The sequence below is a fragment of the Geotrypetes seraphini genome, chromosome 1 (genome assembly GCF_902459505.1).
Source record: "Geotrypetes seraphini chromosome 1, aGeoSer1.1, whole genome shotgun sequence".
Taxonomy (NCBI): Eukaryota; Metazoa; Chordata; class Amphibia; order Gymnophiona; family Dermophiidae; genus Geotrypetes; species Geotrypetes seraphini.
The window spans coordinates 213,911,438-213,928,829 of NC_047084.1; the positions used below are offsets into that span (position 1 = coordinate 213,911,438).

Below are 17,392 nucleotides of genomic sequence, written 5' to 3' on the forward strand. Positions count from 1 at the left end.
CATGAGACTAGTAAAACCCAAAGGGCTAGAGGGAAAGTTAGCGTTTAGAAAGCGAATACATTTTGCAGAGCTGCTTGCCCAGACTATCCCAGCTTCAATAAACCTCCAAACAGTAGTGTGAAGTGAAGGTACAGATTAAGGACAAATGACTGTTTTAGATTAGGAGTAAAGCATAAATGGGCTACTGAAGTTACCATAGCTTGGACCTTATGAGCAGTGACACAGCCCTTTAGCGTCAGTTCAGCCTGGGCATATGCAAAGGAGATACAGTCTGCTAACCAAGTGGAGATGGGTTCTCTTGGAGACAGGATCACCAAGTCTGTTAGGGTCGAATGTCACAAAGAGTTGAGTGGTAGTTCTATGAGGCTTAGTTCAATCTAAATAATAATCAAAGTGCATATTTATAGGCTAAGGTGTGAAGAGCTGCTTCATCAGGTTGAGAATGTGGTCTTGGGAAGAAGGCAAGTAGAACTATGGACTGGTTGAGATGAAATTCGGAGATGACCTTTGAAGAAACTTTGGATGTGTTTGAAGAACAACCTTGTCATGAAAGAATCTTGTACAGGGTGGATCCGATAAAAGTGCCTGAAGTTTGCTTACCCAGCATGCAGAAGTCAATGCTATGAGGAAGACCACTTTCCAAGTCAGATATTTGAGGGAAGAAGTCTAGAGAGGACACTTCATCAGTGTGGAGAGAATGACACTGAGGTCCCAGGCAATGGCAGGAGGCTTGGTATAGTAAAGGCTCTTCATGATTGGTGAAATGGTGTGGTGGCCATGTTAGCCTACTTTTTAAGATAACACAGAAATAAAACAAAACAAAAGGAAAAAAAGGTGATACCTTTTTTATTGGACTAATGTAGTGCATTGTTTGATTAGCTTTTGAAGGTAACCCTTATTCCTCAGATCAGTAATAAGCAAATGTTGACAAATGCCAGTATACAGTATATAAGAGCAACATAAAAGTATTCCAATTGATAGTCTCACAGAAAGAGGGAGAAGTGGGCAAGGTGAAAGACAAAGAGGGCTGGGTGGGTAAGAGATAGAGAGATATGGATAAGTGATATGGTGACAAAGCAGTAAAATTCAATGGTTTGTAATGCAATAGAAAATCAAGGTCTTTGAGTCCTGTCTGAGGCACGTTTGTGCTTCTTAGTTCTCTTACGAGGCTCTCCCAATGTCGGTAGCTGTGACAATGAGCACAATGATGCAATCGGTGCAGGTGTCGATTCAGGAGTAGATCAAGGTTGGGCATTGGGGTCAGACTTTTCAGCCATGCTCATTGTCCCTGAAGTTGTACCAAAGAGCTTCTCAAACTGAAGTTAGGCGACCTTTTCTATATATGAGAGCAGAGGGTGCATAGAAATGTAGAAACATAACAGCAGATAAAGGCTTAATGGCCCATCCAGTCTGCCCTTCCCCACCATCCATTATAATTATCTTCTCTTCTCCCTAACATATGTCTCAATGGTCAGTATCAAGATACTGCACACACCAGTTGTGCGGATCAGTGCCTGAAATGGTCCTATTACATTGTGTGCACCCTGGACATCGAGGGAAAAACCACCAACGCAAAGTCAAAGGGCTCAATGGTCATGAGAGCTCGAGTAAAACTCAACCTGAAAAAGACTTGGTACTCTTGGAATGGAAAAAGGTTTTGGGGTGGCTTGAAGACCCAGAAAAGAAAAAGTAAAAAAAATTGGGGAAAACTTGACTGAACTGAAAACCTGAAAAGGGGATAGGACTTGATATACCACTTTTTCTGTGTTGTTACAATCAAAGCAGTTTACATATTTTAGACAGATACTTATTTTGTACCTGGGGCATTGAAGTGTTAAATGACTTGCCCAGAGTCACAAGGAGCTGCAGTGAGACTCAAACTCACAATCACTCTCTCCATAAGAAATGATGAGAAAACTGAAGGAAAAAAACAAAGGGGAAGCACCCAAAGGGCAATTGTTTGACACAGTTAGGAGAACTCTGAGAACACAGTTTCTCAGCTCTTCAGAAAACTAAGAACTGCAGGTCCCATGAGCCAATATTAGGTGGGAAGGCACCAGCATGCATGTGGTACAGACGGTCCTAAAAAGATTTACAGTAAAGTTACAGTACACTTTTTGACTGGATTCTGAGGATGACATCACCCACATGTGAGAATATTATACCTACTTGTCCTCAGAGAAAATAAGCAATTAGGTATGCAAATTTACAGGCATTAGCTGAACTAGTCTGGTGTGACTAAAAGAAAGAAAATTAGCAGGTATGATCTAATTTCTCCTTCCTTAGCATCAGCAACAGACCAGGTTAGGAAATTGTGGGATCTAACAAAGACAACTTCAAGACGGGAGGGAAGCAAATGCCCCTGCTCTGATAACCAAAGCACCAAAAGATATTTCCTCCCTAGCCAAAACATCTAAACAGTAATGTTTTAAAAAGGTATGAAGAAAGGGCCAATTGGCAGCCTTTCAAATATCCAAAGGTGAAAGCCATTGCCTTGATAGATTTATATTGCAAGTAATCAGAAGGCTGTTTCTCTGATAAAGGATAAGCAAAAGAAATCATCTCTTTCAACCACTGAGCTGCTTTACCTTATTTGGCCTAAGCAGGTCTATGAAATTTATCAGTTCTATGAAATTCATTAGTACCTTCCAAATATCTCTTCAGCACTCTTTTGATATGTAACAAACGCAAGAGAGAGAAGAATTCAGAGCCATAATCCTCTCTGCCAAATGAAGGAAGATTAACATCCTAATTTAAAAATGAACCAGACACTACTTTTGGAAAAAAATTAAGAACTGTATGGATAGATATAGTTTCCTACAAATAAAGGTCTAAAGTTCTGAAATCCTCCTGGCTAATGAAGTTGACAATTCTATTTAAATTCAAGAAAGCATTGGACAAGCATGTGGAATCTCTTAGGAGGGAGAAGAGATAGCAGATGATATGGATGGGCAGACTGGATGGGTCATATGCGCTCTTTATCTGCCATCATTTTCTAGCTAGAAAATATTAAAGAGAGAGAAGTGCAAAATTCTAATTCTAATCTAGAATAATCTTACAAAGGAATTGCACCACATCTTGATGGAACATTAAAACTCTCCCAGATAAACTCGATTAATCTTAACATGCTAATGTAATTTCAAAAGTTTTTTGTATTATTGCTGACTGTATACAGTCTCTTCCTCTGTAAACCACTCTGAACTATTTGTGGTATTACGATATATAAAAATAAAGTTATTATTATTATAGAAGAATTTTCTAAACAACCTCTGAAACAAGTATAAGACTCCACTTGAACTTTCAATGACCCAAAGACCAGATTTATTTAAAGACCATCCTGCAAAAAGACTAATATGTTGAATTTGAAGAGCAAAAATGGGAAATGGATCTTTCAAAATACCAACAAACAAATATTCCTCAGACTCTCACAGGCTGCTAAAATAGACCTCTTCCTAGCATAAAGTAGAGTGGACCTTGATGCAGCAGACCCTTTTGTTGGCGAGGAAGAATGGGTCAATCTTTTTAAAGACGGACAAGATCTACATACCATAGTCTACTGGGCCAATTTGGAGCTATCATATTATCCTGCCTGGATGAAATGCAATACTTCAAAAAATTCTACCTATCATTGGACATGGAGTTAAAACATACAGAAGGCTCTCCTGAAACCATGGTTGCAGCAGAGCACCTAGGGTTTCTGTGCTGAATTCTCTTCTGCAGCTGAAAAATCTGGAAAAGCTGGCATTCTTTCTTGTTGTCATAAGCCAGCAGTCTCCAATGCATGGCCTATATGCAGCCCCTGAAGTCCTCCATTGCAGCCAAGAATCAGCTGAAATGCTCTTTAAATCCTGTAAATAAATGTGTTAATTTCAATCTTGCCCATTCAGATAGAACAAGAAATGTCTTACAAAAAAGGATTGCTGTAGGCCGGGCATGTATGGAGGTCACCGTAGGGCAGGCGTAGGATCTATTATGCTTGCGCCATATATGCATAAGTACATATAGCTGTAGGAAATTCCAGTACTAAGATTCATATTTAGATGTATGTGCAGGAAAAGTTTCTTCATTTTTTTTGGCTTCACTTATCTGCATGAACAGACTTTTTCCAACTATGAACATTTTAAAGTCAAAACTAAGGAAAAGACTAACTACAAACAGCCTCTTAAGTCTATTACAAATGTGCAAGACAAATTATGAACCACAATTTGCTATGCTGGTAAACAATATACAGACTCGGGTATGTCATTTATGATATTTGCTATAGTTGACAAGTCACAGTTTAAGCAAGCTTAAATATATCCTATTTGCGCAGTAGAACAAGTACTTCATGTTTAATAATCACTTGATATAGTAACTGCAATCTCTTAAGTGTGTTACTCAAGTGTCTCATGAAATTTACTATTCTTGACAATCCAAAATACAGTGAGTGTCTAAACTATATCCCTGAAGTGCTGTAGAATCAATATTAGGATTAATTTTTGTTTAATACCCAGTCTGAACAAACAGGACATAGACGTTTACAAAATTAGTATGTGTAAAATCTTATGATGGCCCTCAGAGTTTTCTCGTATTCACACTGTGGCCCTTTATATGAAAGAGATTGGAGACCACTGCTATAAGCTCTAGAATTGGATTCCCCCAACAGCTTACTAGGTTTTGAGATGCTTCCCAGGATAGTTCCCACTCTGCTGGGTTTAAGCAGTGTCTGCAGAGAAAGTCTGCTTGCAGATTCTGAGTCCTGAGAAATTAGCTAGATTCTTTTCTACCCGGAGTAAAAGAAACATAGTAACATAGTAGATGATGGCAGATAAAGACCCGAATGGTCCATCCAGTCTGCCCAACCTGATTCAATATAAATTTTTTTTAAAATTTTTCTTCTTAGCTATTTCTGGGCAAGAATCTAAAGCTTTACCCTGTACTGTGCTTGGGTTCCAACTGCCGAAATCTCTGTTAAGACTTATTCCAGCCCATCTACACCCTCCCAGCCATTGAAGCCCTCCCCAGCCCATCCTCCACCAAACGGCCATACACAGACACAGACCGTGCAAGTCTGCCCAGTACTGGCCTAGTTCAATATTTAATATTATTTTCTGATTCTAAATCTTCTGTGTTCATCCCACGCTTCTTTGAACTCAGTCACAGTTTTACTCTCCACCACCTCTCTCGGGAGCGCTCCTGAGCTAACTTATAGACCATAGTGCCTCTCTGTTTGTTGACATGCTATTGCAGTGGTACTGTCTGACAGAATTCTAAGCAACTTGCTTAGCAGAAGTTTGGCAAAGATGAAGAAATCCTTGTGAACAACCCCTGAACTTGTTGGGCTTTTTTTTTTTTTTTTTTACCTTATCTTTTACCAACTGTGTACCCTTCACACCATCAACAGAAATATTGGTCTTCTTAGTGACAGCTGTAACCACACCATCAATTTTAGAAAGCTGAAATTTCTCTTTTTCTGAAGGAAGGATAGAGATGAAACATTGTTCTCCCAACTTTGAGACCTGCACCAGGCAGTTTCCATTTCACTGAGATCAAGTTTAAAATATTCTTGCACAAGAAAAGCTATAGGAGGACCTCTAATACATCTCTTGATGGAGTCCCTTTGGCAGGACAAAGACTGAAAGCTTTTAGACATTTACTGGCAAATTCTATACAATCCGCATAAAGTGATGTAGGTGCCTAACTTGTTAATAGGCTTAATCGGCGCTAATTGGCTTTAATTGGACCTAATTGAAATGTAGACACCTGACTTGAAAAACATGATTCTATAAAAAGTAGGCGCCAAATCCAAAGCGCCTACCTATAAGTAGGTGTGGTTAGAGGTGGATTGTGGGCATGTTTTCAAGTTAGGCGCCTTAGGCATGGAATGTTGCTACTCTTTGGGATTTTACCAAGTACTGGTGACCTGGATTGGCCACCGTGAGGATGGGCTACTGGGTTTGATGGACCCAGTAAGGCTATTCTTATGTTCTTATTTAGGCAAAGAAAACTCTGACATAAATTGGGTACACCTAAAGTTAAGACGCCTAGCGACACCTAAGCCCACTTGGGCAGCACTAAGCATGATTCTATGCAGTGCGCCTTTTATAGAATTGCACTTAGTACCATACTAGTGAGTGCTGAATTTTTTAGGCAGACTATATAGAATCAGGCCCTTAGTAACTAATCCCTAGACTCTATAAATGGCACTCAAAGTTGCATGTGGAAATTCTGGTGAGTGCTGAATTTTTTAGGCAGACTATATAGAATCAGGCCCTTAGTAACTAATCCCTAGACTCTATAAATGGCACCCAATTTGCATGCACAATTTATTTGAATAATAAGCCAATTAGTGTAAATAATTATTGGTGTTAATTGGCAACAATTTGGATTTGCACATGCATCTTGCTATACACCATTCTATAAAGATGTACATGCAAATCTTTTAGCACATAACTGAAAAGGGGGTGTGGTATGAAAGGGCATGGGTGGGTAAGAGCATTCAGTAAGATTGTACAGCATTATAGAATTCAGGGTATCTGTGCCTAATTTACATGTGAGGATTTACACTAGGGTTTAATAGATTTGGGCATGGATCCCGACATTACATGCTATTCTATAAACAGCACCCAACTTGGAATGCTGTTTATTGAACAAAGCTCAGTGTGCATTTTTTTGGCACCCAAATTTGGTGTCATTTACTGAATCTAGGCCTAAATGTGGAAATTTCTCTATTTCAAAGAGATGTAGTCTTCTGACTGCCAGTCGGACCCAGATTGGATTGAACCTCAACCTCCAGAAAGCCACGCCGCAAAAGAGGGGAGGTCCTCGCAGCCAGCCCACTGTTAGTCCTGGCCAAGCCAGGAAGGAGCATGCACAGCCTGCACTCAAGCTCCTGACTAAATAAAGGATGCCAGCAGCAATGCAGGGGATGGCCCCTGAGCGCTAAAATATTCTAGTAGGCTGACTAGTTAGTGTCCCCGAGTGGCTGATCCTGCTAGCAGCAGACTTCCACCTTGTGAGTCTGCATCTTCTCATAGGCCGAGGACTCAAATGGGAACCTCCAGGCACTGAGCCTTCAAAGAACACTGAGCAAATATCCAAAAACAATAAAACCACAGAGCACATCAAAAACACTTCTGAGCAACTTGCTTGCAGAAAACAAACTGAGGCAGCAGGAGCAGCTCCCTTAGAAGGAGGTGGAGTTGGAAAACTTGATTGACAGTTTTCTGCAAGCAACTTGCTAGTTCAGATACAAAACCCTAACTTTCATGACCACTAGACATATTGCATTATAATTAAACTTAGGACAATGCCTACATATTTCTCCAAGTTTGAAGACCTATTTATTTAAGAAATCATTTTTGTAATTTGTTGTAATCTACAATCTTTAAAATAATATTTTATTTTTTTCCTTCTTACTTGGATTTGTAATCCGCTTTGAACCTAATATTGGGAGTTGGTGGACTATAAGTACCGTATCACATCATATCTTATTTGCCTCCACCCACAATATCCTGGACTGGTCTGGTGTAAATACTACTGAAATATGCATTTGCCAAATCCCATGAGTTGAACAGTAGCATCGTACATAAGAATGTACATTGCATCTAATATGAGCTTAATGGTATACACAAAACAGAAACATAAAGAGGTGATACTTTATGTATCTGTTTTGAAACACCAACTAAATAACAGACTATGCGTGCTTAAAGTATCTTCCAATCCTTAACTTTTATGCCTTTCTCAATTGTAGTGTTTCATATTTCTGCCCAAACTATTTCCAGCAATTAGTTTCCTGAATACAGTAATGTGTTTGCCATATTAATTGATTTGGAGAAAAAAAAACCCCACATCTGTGGAATCCAACCTATGGGAGTTTACTTATGTATTTGTGAAGCAATAGCCTTAGATCATTCTACATTGATCTGATGAAGGGACTATAACTTCTGAAAACTTGTCACAAGTGTATTGTTAATCTAATAAATGTGATCCCTTGTACCAGGTTTGTGCGTATTTATTTGTAATTATTCCTAACATTTTACCTGATAAAAGTGTCCTCTCCCTCCTCATTTTGCTCAACTTTCTTCAGCATGTTCTCACACCACGGATTTCTACAGTATGTCATAAAAAAAGTCAATAACTGAATCTATACTAAGGAGGAGAATTTTCAGAAGGCAAGGCAGGGGTACGACTGTAACATTAATCTTCTTACTGTGAACTTTCCACTCACCTTTTACTGATTGGTAGAGAAGGCCCAGGTTGTAATTAACTAAAGATGCACCAGTTCTAGAAAGCTTGTATTCAAGAGATCAGGAATTGATAGGTTTTCCTAAATGTATTGTTAACGAGGATGAATGAAATTTTAATTTTTTGTATTGTGAGAGAGTGAGAGTGAGAGAGAGTGAGAGAGATAGGGTGAGAGAGAGAGAGAGGGTGAGAGAGAGTGAGTGAGTGAGATAGAGAGTGAATGAGTGAGAGTGAGAGAGTGAGTGAGAGAGAGTGAATGAGTGAGAGATTGATTGAGTGAGTGAGAGTGAATAAGTGAGAGTGAGAGAGAGTGATTGAGTGAGAGAGAGTGATTGAGTGAAAGTGAGAGAGTGAGTGAGTGAGAGTGAGAGTGAGTGAGAGAGAGACAGTGTGTGTATGAGAGAGAGTGTGAGAGCGAGAGAGAGTGAGAGAGAGAGAGAGAAGAGTGAGAGAGAGAGAGAGAAAGAGAAGAGTGAGAGAGAGAGAGAGAGAGAGAGAGAGAGAGAGTGTGTGTGTGAGAGAGAGTGAGAGAGAGATCTTGGTTGGTATGTATACCTCAAAATTAGGTCACCCTTTAATTGATAATGAATTACCTAAGCATTAGGTCACCTGAAGTAAGCTGCCAATTGTGTGTTTAAGTTAATAATAATAGCAAGTATGTGTGTGACTATTACAGTTATACACGTGGAGGGGCAAAATCAAAAAAAGCGTCTAAGTCCCCTTTTGGCCTAAGTCCCTAAACGTTCAACCCAGAAGCAAGGAAAGTGTCCATAACCAAAACAAACGTCCATGTTTTGATTATGGCCTTCCTCTGCCTAAATGCCCAATCTCCACTACGTCTAAAAGTACCCCCATAGCACGTCTACGCTTTTCAGCCATAATGAAACAAACAAACGCCTAAGCCACAAACATCCAACAGAAGGGCTTTTAGGCGGCAGTTCAGGTAGAAGAGTGATAGCATCGTGGTAGGGGAGATGAGGCATCTCTCCTGCCGCGATGGTTAGGTTGCCGGGCCGCTGAACTGATGGCGCCAACAGCTATCAGCTCAGCGGCCCGTTTTTCGGCACTTAGACTTGGTTTTATTTTGTCTAAGTGAAAAAGGTCTAAGTGCCGACTAAACTGTATTGGTTATACTTGTTGTATGCCTAGGTGTAGGTCGGCCCACCTCCCGCCCACTGCCCGCCATTCCCCTCCTCTAAACACACCTCTTTTCTCTCTGTGCGTTTAGAGGCAGGGGAAAGGCCTAAGTTGGTTTTAGATACGTCTAAAAACCAGCTTTGGTTATGGGTACTTGGACAATCAGGCATTTTGATCATCCAAGTAGCCACTTAGGACACTTTTTAGACATTTTTGGGTTTTTTTTTATTATTACCCCCTTAAGTACTAGCTGTATTCTTAGTGTTATTCTATAACAAATGTGCATGACTATCTTATCACATAAATATAAGGAAGCATTCACAGAGAGGGATGAGCATGAGGAGGCCATGGGCTAAAAATGGGGGCACCCATATTGCTTTTATAAAATAGGTACATTTATTAACTTCTCAAATTGTTGTCCTGTTTGAAAATTGCCCTTGTAGGTCTGATTTTATAACTGCCTGCATTCATAGGAGCCAACTTTTCAAAATGATTGGGGGTGCTAAACCCAATGGAAATTGCCCCTCTGTGGACACAGATAAGGAGTTTACTCAAATTTATTATTTTTTTTTTTGGGGGGGGAGGGGGACTCAAGCACCCACAGTGCTGGTTCCTATGCCTGTATTTATTTACAGAATTCTGTAACAATAATTGATATAGGTAAAAAAGAGAGGAATTTTAAAAAGAATGTCCAGGTCAGAACATCCAAAATGGATGTCTATCTAATGAGTCCCCTACATATATGCATTGGATGAAAAGGCACTTTCTTTTATTTGTTTTCTTTCTGAATTCTTGAGAATGGTGTGCCATGTGCCCTTTGGTCCATTTTTCTCAAACTATTTCTGTACAACAGCTGTTAGTTCTTTAAAATCAAAAGCATCCATACTTGAGGCTGCAGACGACTGCCTTAGTCCTGGGGCCCAACTCATATATTTATATTGCTTTATATATAGACCTAAGTGTGTAACCTTGGATGAAGAAATGTTCCCACTTACGAAGGAAGGAGACTAGAGTGATGGGTAGAAAAGTGGAGGTTAAGTATGTTAGACAAGAGTTGCCAGCATAAGGCCATGCCTATGCCCACACTTTGAGCAAAAAGAGTATTACCTGGAGCAGGCAGAAGTTTAGCAAAAAAAAAAATATAAGAAAGGTGTTAGAAGATTAGAGTTGCCAGCTGCCAGTTCCAGCCCAGTCTGAACTGGTCTTTCACCAGCGCAGATACTGACAGGAAAGAGAAATAAAAGGACAAAGTTACAAAATAAAGTTGTTACCAGGGACAGATGTGGGGTGTCTTAAATGAGGGACTATTTAATTTAGTACCACATACAAAGCAAAGTTGTATTTACTAGAAATCTCTTCTAAGCAGCTCAAACATTAAACCAAGTTCTGTGACATATAACCCACTTTAACAAGCCTATAACAGCAGATCAGAAAAGGTAAACCACCTCATATACTTGCATCAGGCACAGGTAAAAATAAAAATCAAGGATTAATACAGATCCTTTTGACAAGGAAAATCTCACGAAGGCTAAAAACCCACCATACATAGGATGAGGGAAGATGGAAGTGCACAGAGGACGCGGACCTACAGCTGGAGAGATGGACATACATCGTGGACATGAACCTGTAGCCAGAGAGACACGAAAAGATAGAGGACAGCAATCATCGTGGGGGACTCCATCATCAGACAAGTTGACAGCCACATAGCGGGAGGAAGACAGGATCAGCTGGTGACCTGCCTACCAGGAGCCAAGATAGAAGATATAGTGAGCCGCATCGACAGGATCATCGACAGCGTGGAAGAGGAAGATATGGCGGTGCTGATTCATGTGGGGACAAACAACGTGAGCAACAGGAACTATAGCAGGGAAGGACCAATTCCAGATGCTAAGAAAGCTGAAGACCAGAACGCCGAGGGTAGCGTTCTCAGAGATCCTACCGGTCTCAGGGCCGATGAGAAGAGGCAGATGAAGCTGTAAGCAGTCAACGCGTGGATGAAGAAGGATTCCACTTCGTGCGCAACTGGATGATGTTCTGGGGGAAGAGCAAGCTATTCAGGAAGGATGGACTCCACCTCAGCAGAGACAGAACATCAAGAAAGAAATTGAGAAGTTTTTAAACTAGGAAGAAGGGGAAAGCTGACAGTCGACCAAGAGTCGATGGTTCAAGAAATGGTATACCCAGAGGATACCTTGCAGGAAGATAGCAGGGAAGACTTACCGGATCATAGGCAAGACAGAAATCCTGACAGATCGAAAGTAACACAAGAGGGGAGGAAAAGCAAGAAAGTAACAGGCCGCAAACTCAAATGTATGTACACGAACGTAAGGAGCCTAAGGAATAAGATGGGGGAATTGGAAGCTATGGGACAAAAAGATAACCTCGACATCATCAGCATCATGGAAACATGGTGGAATGAGGAAAATGTCTGGGACATTGTGCTACCGGGATACAAGCTATATCACAAAGACAGAGTAGGTCAAACGAACATAAAAACATAAGAAGTGCCATCTCCGGATCAGACCTTCGGTCCATCAAGTCTGGCAATCCGCACACGTGGAGGCCCTACCAGGTGTACACCTTGTGTAATTTTTAGTCACACAAGAAAAAAAACCAGAGTAATAACTAAATCAAAAAATTCAGAAGTTATATATGTAATTCTTATAATTGAATCCTCTACCACACCATGTAAAGTACATGAATCACTGTTATGTAATTTCTCTAGATAATCTTTGTTACGCAATTCTCTCGGTAATGTCCAGATCTCTTATAATTTGTAATCCACCTAGAACCGCAAGGCACAGGCGGAATAGAAATCACTAATGTAATGTAATGTAATATATATTACTCACCAGAGGTGGGCTAAACACTCCCGATAAGCATTTCACATAAAAGGTAGAGAAAAAGCCTCAAAATTCAAAACAGCAGTCCACAATCAAAACTTGATAAACATTCAATACTGCTCATTTGCTCCCGGAAGTGTAATTTTTTGGCTTCTTAAGCAACAGCCATTCTAGTGCCGAAGTGCACGGAATGAGAACAGAGTTTTGAGCTGTATTATATTCCCTGACGCAGCCTTGTGTGAGGCGAAACAAGGACTTGTTGGAATTTAAAAGAGGACATGGTTTGTGAAAGGTTCATCTAGTGAGCACCACCAATATTTTCTCTGTCCAGATGTTTTCATCTATGGCGTGTTCTCGACCATGTTTCCAAAGCTAAGTAAACTGTTTTGTTTTTTCTTTTCCTGTGCACAGTGATGGGTTTTTTCATCCTTTGATAAATTAATTTGCCTATGATAAGAAATAAAGCAGTATTGAATGTTTATCAAGTTTTGATTGTGGACTGCTGTTAATTTGAATTTTGAGGCTTTTTCTGCACCTTTTATGTGAAATGCTTATCGGGAGTGTTTAGCCCACCTCTGGCGAGTAATATATATAACTTCTGAATTTTTTGTAATTTTTAGTCACCCATATCCCTCTATGCCTCTCGTAAGGAGATGTGCATCTAGTTTGCTTTTAATTCCTAGTACGGTCGATTCCACAATAACCTCCTCTGGGAGAGCATTCTCTGCATGAAGCAGAACTTCCTGATATTTGTCCTGAACTTGTCCCCCCTTAGCTTCATTCCGTGTCCTCTTGTCCGTGTCAAATTGGACAATGTAAATAATTTTTTCTGCTCTATTTTGTCGATTCCTTTCAGTATTTTGAAGGTCTCGATCATATCCCCTCGCAGTCTCCTTTTCTTAAGGGAGAACAATCCCAGTCTCTTAAGTCAATCCTCGTATTCCAGTTTCTTCATAACAATCCCATTATCTTAAGTCGATCCTCGTATTCCAGTTTCTTCATACCTTTTACTAGCTTCGTTGCTCGTCTCTGCACCCTCTCCAGCAGTTTTATATCCTTCTTTAAGTTGGGAGACCAACGCAGTATTCCAAGTGGGGTCTGACCATTGCTCTATAAAGCAGCATTATGACCCTCTCCGATCTACTCATGATTCCCTTCTTTATCATGCCCAACATTCTATTTGCTTTCTTTGCCACCGCCGCACATTGTGCTGATGGTTTCAGGGTCCTATCTATTGCCCTATACGACAAAGAAGGAATTAAGTCTACCAGAAAGAACACGCCGGAAACAAAAAATAAGGTAGAGTCTCTATGAGCCAAAATTCCAGGAACAAATGGCAATGTTCCAGGAACAAAGATCGGCATCTACTTCCAACCTCCAGGGCAGTCCGATGGAGAAATGACGGACAAGATTAAACGTAACTGCAAGGGAGGCAACGCAGTTATCATGGGCGACTTCAATTATCTGGGGATAGACTGGAACCTAGGCACCTCCAACTGTGGTAGGGAGACCAAATTCCTGGAAGCTGTAGGCGATTGCTTCCTGAAACAACTTATCAAGGAAAATACAAGAGGAAATGCAATTCTGGATTTAATTCTAAATGGACTACGAGGACCGCGCAAGGTGTAGAAGTAGAAGGGATGCTGGGAAGCAGTGATCACAATATGATCCGCCTCAACCTGGTCACGGGGGCAAAATATCGATCCAGAACAACAGCCATGGTACTGAACTTCCAAAAAGGGATTTATGAAGGGATGAGACTCATGGTGGGGAAGAAGATTAAGACGCTGTAAAAACGCTGAGTAAGCATGGTCACTTTTTAAGGACATGGTCATCGAGGCGCAAAATCTATATATACCGCATATCAACAAGGGATCCAAGAGGAAAAATAACAAGGAACCGGCATGGCACACTGTAGCGGTGAAAGAAGCTATCAGAGACAAGAAGGCTTCGTTTAAGGAATGGAAAAGGTCAAAAAGATGAAAACTGAAAAAAGCACAAGCAACATCAAAGCATGTGCCATAAGGCGGTGAGAGGGGCCAAAAGAGACTACGAGGAAAAAATAGCCAAGGAGGCAAAAAACTTCAAGCCGTTCTTTCGATATATTAAGGGGAAACGACCCGCAAAGGAAGCGGTGGGGCCATTGGATGACAATGGAATAAAGAGAGTGCTAAAGGAGGACAAAGCCATCGCTGACAAACTGAACACATTTTTTGCATCTATATTTACCGAAGAGGATATCCACAACATACCGGAAGTCGACATGCTATACGCAGGAAACGAAGATGGGAAACTGACTGAGTTGACGGTCAGTCTAGAAGAGGTATGCAGGCAGATTGATAAGCTTAAAAATGATAAATCCCCTGGACCGGATAGCATCCATCTGAGAGTAATCAAGGAACTAAAAGGAGTTATAGCTGAACTGCTTCAACTAATAATCAATCTGTCGATCAAATTGGGAAGGATTCCCGAAGACTGGAAAGTGGTGAATGTTACGCCGATCCTCAAGAAAGGTTCGAGGGGAGATCCTGGAAACTACAGACCGGTAAGTCTGACCTTGGTACCAGGAAAGATGGTAGAGGCGCTGATAAAGAACCGCATCGTTGACCACCTTGACGGACACGATCCAATGAGGACCAGCCAGCACGGCTTCAGTAACTTGCTGCACTTCTTCGAAGGAGTACACAGCAGATAGACAAGGGTGACCCGATCGACACTCTATATCTGGATTTTCAGAATGCGTTCGACAAGGTCCCGCATGAACGACTGCTTCATAAAACTGCGAGCCATGGAATCGAGGGTGAAATACTCACATGGATTAAAAACTGGTTGGCGGATAGGAAACAGAGAGTGGGGGTAAATGGACGATATTCGGACTGGAAAAGCGTCACGAGTGGAGTGCCGCAGAGTTCAGTGCATGGACCTGTGCTCTTCAACATATTTATAAACGACCTGGAAATTGGAACGACGAGCGAAGTGATTGAATTTGCAGATGATACATTACATTACATTATACTTGTTAACCGCATTACCAAAAGTTCTATGCGGTTTACAAAAAATTATTAATTATAACATATTACATAGAAAGAATGGATTAATTAGTCAAATATTTAAGGAAAAAATAGATTTTCAATTTTCTCCTAAAATGTTTGTAAGAATCAATGGAAAGCAACAATGAATGAAATTCCTTTTCATGAGAAGCTGCCTGGAATGCTAGAACATGATTAAGGAATTTCTTATTTTTACAACCTTTTACAGGCAGAAAATTAAATAAAGTACGAAGTTATTCAGAGTAGTGAAGACACAGGATTACGAAGACCTGGAACGTGACATAAACACGCTTGAGAAATGGGTTGCAACATGGCAAATGAGGTTTAATGTGGATAAGTGTAAGGTGATGTATGTCGCTAATAAGAATCTTATACACGAATACAGGATATCCGGTGCAGTACTCGGAAAGACTCCCCCAGGAAAGAGACTTGGGAGTATTGGTCGACAAGTTGATAAAAGCCATCTGCGCAATGTGCAGCGGTGGCAAAAAAGGCGAACAGAATGCTGGGAATAATTAAGAAGGGGATCACGAGCAGATCGGAGAAGGTTATCATGCCGCTGTACCGGGCCATGGTACACTCCCACCTGGAATACTGCATCCAGCACTGGTCGCCATACTTAAAGAAGGACACAGTACTACTCAAAAGGGTCCAGAGGAGAGCGACTAAAATGGTTAAGGGGCTGGAGGAGTTGCCATACAGTGAGAGATTAGAGAAACTGGGCCTTTTCTCCCTTGAAAAGCAGAGACTGAGAGGGGACATGATTGAAACATTCAAGGTACTGAAGGGAATAGACTTAGTAGATAAGGACAGGTTATTCACCCTCTCCAAGGTAGAGAGAACAAGAGGGCATTCTTTAAAGTTAAAAGGGGATAGATTTCGTACAAATGTAAGGAAGTTCTTCTCACCCAGAGAGTGGTGGAAAACTGGAACGCTCTTCTGGAGGCTGTTATGGGGGAAAACACCTTCCAGGAATTCAAGACAAAGTTAGACAAGTTCCTGCTGAACTAGAAAGTATGCAGATAAGATTAGACTCTTGTCAGGGCACTGGTCTTTGACCTACGGGCCGCCACGGGAGCGGACTGCTGGGCACGATGGACCACTGGTCTGACCCAGCAGCAGCAATTCTTATGTTCTTATGACTGGAACTTTTCAAGCGTGTCACTCTGCCTAGTGCACAGAGACTGTTCACTAAATTGTGTCAACCAGTCTAAATCCCCAATTTAATGGTACATAAGGTCTATTAATTCCTATCTCACTCTGTCTATATCAAATCTTCAATCAAAACTGCACAAGGACTTTTGAGTGTAAAATACAAACTCTCACCTTGTCTATGCAGCAGACATCATAACTAGTGCACAACAATAAAAAACATAATTCTACTTACCCAGCTGAAGACCCTCTTGAGGAACTGAGGCAAGCCTTGAAAATGTCAGAGGTAGAACTCATATGTAATCTTTTGTGTACACATGTGTTTTGGGCTAGTCTTTTGTGTGTTTACGTGAGATTCTGGGTTCAGGCCTCAAGAGGAGCAGCGGGAAATAAATTAATGACAATGATAGCCAAGAGTAGTTGTATAAAAAATATATTTGATAGGAATAATATTATAAATATCGAGTGAACAGTTGGATTTAAAACTGCTTCTATGTGTGTAAAAGAAAACATGTGGCTTTCCCCAAATAGAGAGAGCATGTGGTGTCCCTGAATGAATGTGTATGTGTGTCTGGGCCTGAAGAGTGGATATATAGGTGTGAATAGGCAGAAAAGGAGAAAGAGAAGAGGCAGAGAGAGAGAGAGAGAGAGAGAGAGGGAGATAAGCAAGAGAGGAGGCAGCCAGAGAGGGGGGAGGGCTTTTAGCTTGTATTTATAGGTTTGAGACTTGTTCTAAAAAAATAGTATCTATTGTTGTCAAGTACATATTTTCTAGCCATGATTTAATACAATGACCCTTAATTGATAAAGAAGGTGTGACACTCTTACAGGAATGATAGATTTGATTAGTCTGTCCAATATCTTTTGTTCCATTCAAGTAGTGCAGTTAACATATGTTCTTGGGAAATCCAGGCTGGCTAGATTTTCCTATGTGTATTCTGGACAGAGGCTTTTAGGGTCTATCTGCATTAATATTCTCAAGTC

General features: G+C 40.7%; 1 protein-coding gene across 5 annotated transcripts in view; it reads right to left on the reverse strand.

Annotated features, from left to right (window-relative positions):
• The window catches only part of SPATA18 (spermatogenesis associated 18), a 218,097-nt gene that overhangs the window by 112,532 nt on the left and 88,173 nt on the right, over positions 1-17,392 (reverse strand). For 4 of the 5 annotated variants that reach the window (XM_033945672.1, XM_033945636.1, XM_033945646.1 and 1 more), the window contains one exon: positions 8,022-8,090. The exons of the other annotated variant lie outside the window; for it this stretch is intronic. In XM_033945672.1, coding sequence (XP_033801563.1) covers positions 8,022-8,090 — 69 coding nt within the window. The remainder of the gene's footprint in view (positions 1-8,021; positions 8,091-17,392) is intronic. 5 annotated transcript variants of the gene reach the window in all.